The sequence below is a fragment of the Macaca fascicularis genome, chromosome 10 (assembly GCF_037993035.2).
Source record: "Macaca fascicularis isolate 582-1 chromosome 10, T2T-MFA8v1.1".
Classification (NCBI taxonomy): Eukaryota; Metazoa; Chordata; class Mammalia; order Primates; family Cercopithecidae; genus Macaca; species Macaca fascicularis.
The window spans coordinates 67210137-67222244 of NC_088384.1; the positions used below are offsets into that span (position 1 = coordinate 67210137).

At 42.4% G+C, this 12108-nt stretch overlaps 1 protein-coding gene across 3 annotated transcripts in view; it reads right to left on the minus strand.

Moving 5' to 3' along the window:
- The window catches only part of CFAP61 (cilia and flagella associated protein 61), a 293282-nt gene that overhangs the window by 249303 nt on the left and 31871 nt on the right, over positions 1–12108 (minus strand). For 2 of the 3 annotated variants that reach the window (XM_074004665.1, XM_005568227.4), the window contains exons 7-8: positions 9500–9632; positions 1676–1835 (exon numbers count right to left, since the gene is read on the minus strand). In XM_074004665.1, coding sequence (XP_073860766.1) covers positions 1676–1835; positions 9500–9632 — 293 coding nt within the window. The remainder of the gene's footprint in view (positions 1–1675; positions 1836–9499; positions 9633–12108) is intronic. The other variant, XM_074004666.1, reaches the window with a different exon arrangement.

The following is a 12108-nucleotide window of genomic DNA, read 5'->3' on the forward strand; positions in this document are numbered from 1 at the left end:
TGGGAGGCCGAGGCAGGTGAATTACCTGAGGTCAGGACTTCAAGACCAGCCTAGTCAACATAGCAAAACGCTGTCTCTACTAAAAATACAAAAATTAGCTGGGTGTGGTGGCAGTCGCCTGTAATCCCAGCTACTCTGGAGGCCGAGACAGGAGAATCATTTGAACCCAGGAGGCGGAGGTTGCAGTGAGCCAAGATCACACCATTGTACTCCAGCCTGGGTGACAAGAGTTAAACTCCACCTCAGAAAAAAAAAAAAAAAAAAAAAAAAAAGGCCATTTAGTGCTGCTTTCAAAGAAGAATTTAAGCATTGGAAAATGACAATGACAACTTATGGTCCCGGACTGTCTCACACTGATAAGTTCCTTCAGAACTCTCCCATGGTAGAGCTCTTCTCTGAGAAGCATGGCAAGCAAGGCTTCACTGTTAAACAATAAGGACCCCAAATCTCTTTTGGGAAGGGTGTTGTTATCATCAGAACAAAAGGGAAACTCCTCTACCTGTGGCTTTGCAAGTTCTCTGTGATAAGTGTGTGTGTTCAGATGAGGTCTAGACGCTGTGCACTGGGTTTATGCATTCAGGAGAAAAGCTTAGCCAAGTCACTGCCTTCTGTTGTCTAGACTGACAAGTCCTTTGCCACCAGCCAAGTGCTCCTTTTCCCATTTCTGAACAATCTTGTTATAATCTTTCAGACAGGAAAAAGCATAGCAATTTCAACTACCCTGATTTTACCCTAGGAAGATTCAAGTTGGTGGAAGGCCAACACAAAGGAAAAAAAAAAAATTGCTAACGGTGATGATCAACATTTATTGAGTGCTAAGTTGACTGGGCAAAGCACCCTACTCGGCTTATCTCAGTGAAACTTCACAACCCACCCCCCCCGCCGCCGTGTGGGAGGTATTACTATTATGCTCATTTTACAAATAAAGAAATTCCGCTTTAGAGAAGTGAACTGATGTACCCATGGTAACTTGCCTGCCTGCATCTGTCTTCTGTAAGAACTCAAATATGTAACCGCAAAGATACCCATGGATACAGTAAGACCTCACTAAATTAAAACATCAAAGTTTGAGATTACCTAATTGAATGTGGTGAAAATCTTGATACAGACAATATTTTAAAATTGATGATATCATTTCATATAGCTAGAAGTAACCTAAGCAAGTTAAAAATGACTACTTGCAACAGACCTATACTACATAATGATTTGTCAAAGACAAAAACACAGAAGCACTGAAAGTTGGGATTAACACTTCAAAGCATATAAAACTTCCTGAGTTCTTGATTTGAAAAATTCACTTGTTATGTTTGGTTCTGTGTGTGTGTGTGTGTGTGTGTGTGTGTGTGTGTGTGTGTGTGTGTAAAACCTGAAACACTAGTAATTATTTCACTATAACTTACATCTACTCTAGCAATGAACATTCAAGAAGTGAGCATCCTCAATATGGGAGCCCTAAAGCCCCAAGTCCAGTATGTCTAACTCCACCCCTGCACTATGACTATCTGTGCTTGTAGATATTTGCAAAAGGATGTAACCAACTATGGAACTACTCCTTAAGGGGAACTGGGGAAGGAAATATAAAGTACCCTATCTAGTTCCATCACTTAGCAAAGAGCGCAATGTGTATAAAGCATAGATTTAATTTTCCAGTGTGTCCCTATGATATCCACTGTACCTTGACTTCTTCGGACACTTAGCTCTTGTGGTGCTTCCAGAACATCATCAGGATGGGGGAAACAGAGTCCGTGGAAAGGGCCCAAGTCAAAGCACTCATGTAGCAGTTGCATGTTCACTCTTGAGCACACACTCATGAACCCAACAGCTGTGCCTGCCACCTGAAATATCCAAAACACCTTATTATTCTTTTTTTTTTTGAGACAGAGTCTTGCTCTGTCACCCAGGCTGGAGTGCAGTGGTGTATCTCGGCTCACCACAACCTCCGCCTCCTGGGTTCAAGCGATTCTCCTGCCCCAGCCTCCTGTGTAGCCATGTTGGCCAGGATGGTCTCGAAGTCCTGACCTCAAGTGATCTGCCCACCTCGGCCTCCCAAAGTGCTGGGATTACAGGCATGAGCCACCACACCCAGTCCAAAACACTTCATTACTTTATCAGAGGTCAAATGATTCTCATCAGGAAACCTCCAGAGCCCTCAGTATGTGGTCGGCTGGTGGTCTGGCAGGCACCCTGAGATTTAAGGGAGGAATGAGTCTCTTCCTTAAGTACATAAAACATGCTAAAAAATGTCCCAATAAGTGACCACTGGGGACACACCTAGTGGTGCATAAGTAACAGCGAAATTGCCAGAGTTCTTGACCCTTCAACCATTGGGATACTTGCCCTCTGCTCAGACCATGCCCCTGCCTGCTCCATATCCTCTGCCATTTGGTGTCATGTGTTTGTACCCCAACATAAGCCTGGTGCTTCTGTCTACTTTCTTCCCCTCTGCCATGCACATTTCTCAGGAATACAGGTCATTGTTCTGGTGCCCATGTAATCAGCCCCCAGTACAGAGAAAGTCCATGGACCCTAGCTCCTTATCAGGTAGAAACTCTTCAATTTGTCTTGAACTCACTTATTTATTAACTGGATAGTCTGATGGGGAGGAGATATGAGGGAAGGAAGTTTGGTGGAAAATGTTCGAGGGAAGTAAACTTGAGTCAGGCTGGGCTGGTTCACCAGGTGGGTCTCATCTGCAAACGTCTAACTTCCCATCACCCCGAAATGCTGGTTCTGAAGCTCTTGCAGTTGTCCCCATGATTTTCGGTCTTTGATGAGTAATACATAGGTGAGAAGATGAGTAACTAGCTGATCTGAACCCTGGTTGGGTACCAGGTACCAAATTGGTACCAAAACATTAGAAATTAACAACAGACTTCAATTCTATCATATTCCACATTGAGAGACAGCTGTGACTGAAACTCCTTATTACATCCCTTAAGTAATTCTGTAGTTCATTGTTTTCTGCAAGGAAAGTATTTAAAATTTTAAAAGAGAGAGAAAATACATAGTCCTTTGAATTTCACATAAAATAATTATTAAGTAGATTTTAAGTAAATTCTGGTTGACTGATTAGACTCTGATAGCTGTTATTAGAAACCCACATTTACTGGGTCCTGTCTCTCAAGTGTTCAGACTTTTAGATAACCATTGCATTCAGAAAGTAGCAGAACTCAATAATCACAGGCATTCTCTATTCCCAAGAATGCAGCATCTTTCCGTAAATGCTCAGTCAGAGAAAATGGTTAATGCTTTAACCTCCTAAAACAGAGAATCAGGCTACAATAACACTCAGTTTTAAAATGACACTAAAAAAAATTAGGTATTAAACTACTATTTGTTCTCGAACATGTCTCCCAGTTAAAAATCATTTGTTCTCAAATGTGTTTGCAAAATAAAAGTGAGACTTCCTCTATTTTCTCCTCAAAACTGAAATACAAGGGGTATTTTTTAAAATTAATTTTTTCACATATATTCCTTTCTTTACAGTCCCCCTAAAATGATACTGCTGAAAAAGCCTGGATTTACACAGCTGTTTTATAAAGCCATTGACACTTTAATAAAAGTCCAAAATAAACATTTTAATTTTTTTCCCAAATAACAAGTGATTGTTTGTCTTGTTTGCACTCGTGAACAAAGGCTGCATAGCCGCAGTTGTCTGGCTTCTCTGTAATTTCAGGCCCAAGACTCAGCAGACGCTGATTAACCAATCCATCTACCATATGTGCAGAAAGAGACGGCCAGCCTCACTCTCGGCAGGGAAAATTGGCATCCATCTTGGTTCACATGGAGATGTCCTTCTAATCCACAGCCGCGCTGGCGCAACAAAACTTCGATGGCCTGAAATACCTTTTGCTGGCTTCACAGCGAGCTGCATGTGCATGATAAGAATGTATTATTTATAAGACCGCTGTTAGTAATGAGCTATTACACTAATGGCTCATTGTGTTTGGAATTTGATTTCAAATGGCATGGATCACACATTCTGATGAAAATGAGAAAAACATGTTTTGCCATTAGGAACAAAGATTTAACGTTCTCCAATTCTACAACCTGTTATATTCCCATCATTCATCCAGGGTTGTAACAATTTACAAAAGTTCACAATTACAGACTACAACAGAGCAAGGACATATTGTGGAAGTGTCTGCTTTTTCCTTTGAGTTTCTTTCAAATAACCGATTTGAGACTGTTCTTAAATATGAATCTGCAGGAGTATCCAAATGCATTCTTGTGTAGGCACTGAAAAAAATAAATGGATTTAATGGACTTTTTTAACTTGTACAACAGAAAAGCATTGATTGCTGGCTGTTATCTATCTTCCTGGTGACAGAAGTACTTTCCACCACAAGTGTCTTCAATTATCTTATACTGGAGAACAAAACTGAAGGTTTTGTTTTTCTTGCTTGTCCTGTAAAGATCTACATCATGACACAGAAGGTTTAGATTGCTAGAAAACTATATGTACTGTGGCCTTGTCTTCCCAAACAGGTCCATATTCCACCATGAGGGTTTTGCCCTCATTGTGACCACTGCTGGCTCTGATCCTCTCCTCCTGATGCCAAGCGCATGGCTGACCTGGCAGGCTCTCCCTGCCTCCAGGTCAGTGGTGCCTACTCGGACCACTGCTGCCCACACCATGGATGATGCCAAAGCAGACGCTCTGCCCATCTGTCACTAGGAGCCGCCGTTGGCCTCCAACTACCCTTCCCTAAAACCTCAGCTTGGAGTAAACACCAGATGTCAAGGTAAGCCAGGGTACAGTTATGACAAGGAACTTGTATGAAGTGATGGCCCCAAACTCCTCCAAACTAGCTATCAAGCCAAAGAAAGTCCTTGTAACTAAAAACCCTTTCAGTCATAAGGGTTTCCCACAGGGCACAGCCTTGCCCTCAGGCATGCTGCGTGCATGGCCTGGAACTGCCATGGCTATTCAGAAAGAGACAAACTTGATGGACTTCTTTCTGTTTCCTCTGGTTGGCAGTGGTTGCCTTAAAGTAACATGTGCCTGTAAATGCCTAATCAGCATTCCGGGGGGGAGGGGGGAAGCCCAGATCTGCAGCATTTGCCGATTTCTGAGGTATAAGCACTCTCATCATGGCCGATGGGGGGAAAGCCCAGATTTGTAGCTTCTGCCGATTTCTGAGGCGTAAGCACTCGCATCATGGCCAATGTCAAGTGAACAGTGTGATCTCACTAAACATGTAGTTGGGAGGGAATGCACAGTAGCTAGCCATTATTTCTTACACCCACTGTATAGAGACCACAGACATTTTTTTAAAAAACCCTCAAGAGCATGGAGAATAGCAAAAAAAAATTGAAGGTGATGAATTTCAAGTATTTATTAACTTTGTTTTAATACAATTTATTACATTGTATGTTTCTATAATTTAATTTTTAATAATAGCTGTATTTAACAAGCAGTTTGCAGAGTTCCTGAAGATTTACAATCAGCCCTTGAGAGCCAGAGCAAGCTGGCTCCAGCACACCATTGCCTAAAAGGCCCCTAGGGAGGCAGGAAAAAGGGTAGCAACAGCATTGATCTTGAACCCCAAAAGGCTTCAGACATCAGACATGGCTCACTTCAGATTAGAGGTCCCCTCCCAGATCCCAGCTCACAGTCTTGTTTCTGCCCTTCCATTTGAAGATCGAGGTCTGTAGTCTCCCCTCCACGGAACACAAAGCCTCTGATGCTTGAGGCAGCACAGCCTCTGGAAGGAGATGGGGCTGGATGCCCTCTGCCTCTTTCAAGACACCAAAGAATCCTTGCAGGGTTGGAACCTCAGTTTTCGGCCTACGGCTTTGCTCCGATGTTTACACACACTGAAAGTGTGAAACATATGGCAAGAGAGAGAAAGAACGTGGGGGAAGAGGTCACTGCGGCTTCTCTACAAAGCACTGACTCAAGTGATTCAGACTAAAACTAGTACCTCGAAACCAAATAATTAAAAGCCTTCCAAAAACAGAGACCCTGATTAAACCTGATGAGTAAAGTCTGGTCATGAAAATCCTTACTGGGGTCTGTATGAATCATTTCACTTCTCAGGAGTTTCTGTCTAGTTGTGTACAGACAAGCTTTCCAAATGGTGCTGCTAGGCCCAAATGCTTCCAGCCCTCCCTTCTGTGGCTAGCCTGGTAGCCTGGGGCTAATGGCTAAACGAGAATACGTGAAAGCAGGTCGTTGAGAAACCATGCCAAAACCTAAATATGAGAAAATAAAATAAACATTTAAAAACTAAAATAAAAATAAATAAAAATTCTTTCAATGTAGTACTTCAGAATCTAATTTCCAGGGCCAATTGTCAGCTGCAGAAACTAATACCCACATGTTTATAAAACCATGTCATTCTCACCAGGTGTGTTTTACCCTCATGTAGATGAGTGTTTCACCACCTGGACTGCACATTGGAATCATCTGGGGAGATTTTTAAAAATCCAGATTGAGGCCAGGCATGGTGGCTCATGCCTGCAACCCCAGCACTTTGGGAGGCCGAGGCAGGAGGACTACAGTTTAAGACAAGCCTGGGCAACATAGTGAGATCCTGTGTCTAAAATTAAAAATAAATATATGGATTATGTCTCACCCCCAAAAGATTCATTTAATTGCCCCGAGGGTACCCCTGCAACAGGATTTTTAAAAATGGATATAATTGATATAATTCAACTACCATAAAAACAGCCCTTTAAGAAATACACAATTCAGGCCTAGTGCACTGGCTCACACCTGTAATTCCAACACTTTTGGAGGCCAAGGTGGGCAGATGACTTGAGGCTAAGAGTTTGAGACCAGCCTGGTCAACATGGCAAAACCCCATCTCTACTAAAAATACAAAAATTAGCCAGTGTGGTGGCAGGCACCTGTAATCCCAGCTACTTGGGAGGCTGAGGCAGGAGAATTGCTTGAACCCAGGAGGTGGAGGTTGCAGTCAGCCAAGATCACACCACTGCACTCCAACCTGGGCAACAGAGCAAGACTCTGTCTCAAAAAAACAACAACAACAACAACAATAACAACAACAAAAAAAAACCACACACAATTCAGTGGTTTTTAATATATTCACAAAATTGTACACCCATCACCACTATCTAATCCCAGAACATTTTCATCCCCCGACCAACCAATGCCTATGCCCAATATTAGTCACTTCTCCTTCCCCTTTCCCTCCAGACACTAATGTACCTTCTGTCTCTACAGAAGTGTCTATTCTAGGCTTTCATCTAAATGCTATCATACAATACGTGGTCTTTATGACCGACTTCTTTTCCTTAGCATCGTTTTCAAGGTTCCGACATGCTGTAGCATGTATCTGTGCTTCATTCTTCTATTTCCTAGTACTATTCCCTTGTATGGATATGCCACAACTTGTTTATCTAGTCATCAGTAGACAGACATTTGGCCTATCTCTACTTTTTGGCTATTATGAATGCTGCTGCTATGAACATTTGCATACAAGTCTTTGTGTGGACACGTGTTTTCAATTCTGTGTATGGAATTGCTGGGTCAAATGGTAACTCTTATGTTTAACTTTTGGAGAAAATGTCAGACTTTTTTCCAAAATGGCCATGGCATTTTATATTCCTACCAGCAATGAATGAGGGTTCCAGTTTCTCCACATCCTTGCCAACATCTGCTATTGTCCTGCTTTTTGATTATAACCCTCCTAGTGGAGGTAAAGTGGTATCTTACTGTGATTTTGATTTGCCTTTCCTTAACGACTAATGATGTTGAATGTCTTTTCACGTGCTTATTGGCCAATTGTATCTTTTATTTATTCATTTTTTTGAAAAGTGTCTATTCAAATCATTTGCCCACATTTTATGTGGATTATTTTTCTATTGTTGTGAGAGTTCTTTGTATATATTCTGGATCCAAGTCATTGGCATGGTATGGATAGTTAAAAGCCTCCCAAGTGATTTGCATATGGGCCAAGTTTGAGAACCACTGATGTAGAACAAAGCCTCAAACTGCTCATGTCATCCAAATAAGAGAACTTTTCATTCCAAGTTTCAAGAAAAGTAATATTCTTTAAACAGCTCTTATAGTTTTAACAAATAATGAGTAATGAGTAGATGAAGAATCATGAATTAGAGGGTGTAGGCTGTCTTTTGGGCCCAATAGGCTGGGCCTTCTGATTTGTTTAGAAAAGCTAGAAATTCCAATTGTTATATAGACTTTCATAATTTTTACCTTAGCTGCTAATTCAAAAATATTTAATCATATATAACTTGAATCAAATCATGAGAAAACATTGCACAAATTCAAAATGAGACATTTTACAAAATGTCTGACCTATACTCTTCAAAACTGTAATTCTCATGGAAGATAAAGACTGACTGGAGAATTGTTCTAGATTTAAAAAGGCTGAAGAAACAGAGCACTTGAATTCAATGAATGGCCTGGAATTACCTCTGCCATAAAGGACATTACTGGGACTGTCAGAAAAATCTGAATAAAGTCTGTAGATTAGATAAAAGAATTGCAGGAACTAGTTGGGTGCGGTGGCTCACTCCTGTAATCCCAGCACTTTGGGAGGCCAAGGCAGGCGGATCACCTGAGATCAGGAGTTCACCTGAGGTCAGGAGTTCACCTCAGGTCAGCCTGGCCAACATGGTGAAACCCCATCTCTACTAAAAATATAAAAGTTAGCTGGGCGTGGTGGCACACACCTGTAATCCCAGCTGCTCGGGAGGCTAAAGCAGGACAATCGCTTGAACCCGAGAGGCGGAGGTTGCAGTAAGCCGAGATCATGACAGTGCACTCCAGTCTGGGTGACAGAGCAAGGCTCCATCTCAAAAAATAAAAAAAATAAAAGAATTACAGGAATCATAATTACTTGGCTTTGATCATTGTATTGCAGTTATCTAAAAGAGTGTCCTTGTTTTTAGGAAATATACATTGAAATACTTAGAGGTAAAGGGGCATCATGTATGCAACTTACTCTCAAATGGTTCAGAATATACATGAGAGAGAGAGAAAGCCAGCGAGAGAGAAAGAGGGGGGTGGGGAATTAGAAAGGATGACCAAGAGAATAAAACAAATGGGGTTGGATGTTAACATTTGGGGAATCTGGGTAGTTATAAACTTTCTTTAAGTGTGAAACTATGTCAAAACAAAACGTTAAAAAAAAATACCTCTCCAACTCAAACAAAATCCATCTGCCAGCAGAACGCTGGTTTGTGACTTCTGAAGTGTGAGATTTGGGGATTCTCAGAAGTCCCCCTATGCACCCCTAGGGGGTCTTTTCCATTCCCTCTCACTCTAGGAACAAGGCAAGAATCTACAGCACCCTGGGCATCTGGAAGGACCTCGCAAAAGACAGCCTAAAGTCAGTAACCCAGGGGAGGAAGCTGGCCTGGTGCACCACCTGGAAGGGCAGTGGGAGGGCCGGGGTGGCCAGGGAGACAATGGCAGCTCCAGGGGTGCCCAGCAACACAAGAGCAACACCACTCACATCCCTCCTTCCTCTCACTAAGTGTGTCCCCACATGGATCAGTCACTAACCTCACACACAACAGCATGATTCTCTTCATCTTGGGCCTCTATTAGTTCGGCCAGGAAGTATTCACCATAAGTTTCCTTCAGAATTGTGTCATAGCGCATAAATATTGGCATGAGATCGTCATGGTCTTCCACCCTGTTTAATAGAAAGGCTGAAGTTCAGTGTTCGTTCACTCATTTTTGTCCTTCAACGGGGCACCAACTAGGTGCCAGACCCTGTTCTAAGTGCTGGGGCTACAGCAACACTCATGATATCAACCTCCCTTCTTCTTTTTTTTTTTTTTTTCTTTTCTTTTTTTTTTTTTTTGAGAGGAGTCTAATTCTGTTGCCAGGCTGGAGTCTCATTCTTCTTTCCTGCTGCCTTGTGAAGAGAGACACGTTTGCTTCCCCTTCCACCATGATTGTAAGTTTCCTGAGGCCTCCCCAGCGCTGTGGAACTGTGAGTCAATTAAACCTCTTTCCTTTATAAATAGCCCAGTCTCAGGTATGTCCTTACAGCAGTGGGAGAATGGACTAATACACCTCTTGTCAAAACTCTCTGGAAGGAGAGACAGCAAAGGGTCTTTATCCAGGCAACCAGATCCTTTGTTTTCTTAAACTGTCAACCTGGCCCTGATGTCATCACCACCAAACAGTCTTATTCCATCATGCAAGGGCATCAGCAGGAATTTCTAGTGATGAGGCTAAATCAGGGAGCCAGAAACAAATGTCAACCGTTTTTTGAATGGGTATGACTGTACTACTGATGCTGCAGTCATTTTTCAAGCTATTTCAGCCCTGCAATAATTTACCAAAGGCCTTGACCACTTGTCTATTTCTGCATGTGATCACTGAGCATTATCAGTGGTCACCTGTGGCCCAGGGGACTGAGGGACAACCATAAATGCATTAAGTCTTATGGTGCTCTTGAAAATATTAGAAATAAAATGATACAGCATAGTGGTCACAGCCTGAGCAGGGAAGCCAGGCTGCCTGTGTCTGGATCCTGCTTCTGCCCAGCTGTGACTTTGGGTACTTTACCTCTCTATGTTACTGTGTGTGCATCTGTCATAAAAATAGCAAATGTTTAAAAAGATCATATGCAATGTTATTGTTATTATCATTATTACTTAGGTAGGAGAAACCAAAAAGAACTGCAGAACTTCTACAGTCAGTGGGTGGAATGAGAGTTTCTTACTACAGAAGCTTGAATCACTGCACTCACTTCCCATTGACTACTGTAAGGAGAAACTCTGTCATTCCATCCACCATCACTAGTCTTCTTAAAACCCTGCTTTCTTCATCTTACTTTAAAACTTTTCCATGCAGCCATAAGAAATAATGAAATCATGTCCTTCGCAGCAACATGGTTGCAGCTGAAGGTCATTACCCTAAGCGAATTAACGCGGGAGCAAAAAAAACAAATACTGCATGTTCTCACTCGTAAGTAGGAGCTAAACAACGGGCACTCATGGACATAAAGATGGTAACAATAGACACTGGGGACTTCTAGGGAGGGGAGAGAAGGAGCAGGGTATGGGTTGAAAAACTGTTGAGTACTATGCTCAGTACCTGGGTGATGGGATCAACTGTACCCCAAACCTCAGCATCATGCAACATACCCAGGTAACAAACCTACACATGTACCCACTAAATCTAAAATAAAAGTTGAAATTAGTTTTGAAAAACTCCACTTTTGCAAGCTCCCCACTGTTTCTGGGATGGGTACAAAATTCTTTGCCTCCATCTTTCCACCCTAGTCACCAATAATGATAAGAGTTGATTCACTTATTGTCTCTAGAAGGAGACTTCACCATCTTCCCTCCTTCCCACGTCTATTCTCAGCCAGTGCTCTGACCACCTTGCCCATCCCCAATTCCAGCATCCCCAAAGCTCATCTCCACCCTACACCCTCCAGTGACTCTTCTCTCCCAACCTCCTTTCCCAGGAACCCAATGATGGGATCATCACTGGATATATATTGTCCAGTTCTGGTGCTAATTCTTATAGCCAAGGTGTAGCATCTTCCCAAACAGGGAAAACGTTCTTTAGGGAAACAGAAGGAATTCTGTAGCAGTTCTGTAGCATGTAGCCCAACAGCAATAGCCAATGTGAACCGGGCCCACACCTTGTGCTGAGACCTTGTCAAGGGTCCCATTTACAGTGACAGCAGTGAAGGGCAGAATTTTTATGCCCAAGGGGCAGCATCTGGGCAGTCTGAACCTATGGTCCTATGCTGGTGGCATCATAGCCCCTCTGCTTAGCCTTCTGACTCTACTGACTAAGAAACTGGCAAAGTCACTTCAATGCTAAGCCTTGGTTTTCTCATGCACAAAAAACAGGTAGGGACAAGAATAGCTGCGAGATCCAAATGACGCATTAAAGCCTGCTCTCTGGGGCACAGTAAGTCCTTAGCAAGTGTTTGTTCTCCACATGAGCCCTCAGAACCTTGGCAGAAAAAGCCTAGAACATTCTGCTGCCTTCCAGGAACAACTCACTTCCCCACTTAACCTGCCAAAAGGGTGTTGCTAATAAGAGGTGGTGGCTTTTCTCTGTAAGAAGAGTCCTTGATGATATTGGCTAAAAATAATCTGTAAAAAATTCTAGGAGACAGTAGTCAACAAATCCATTTT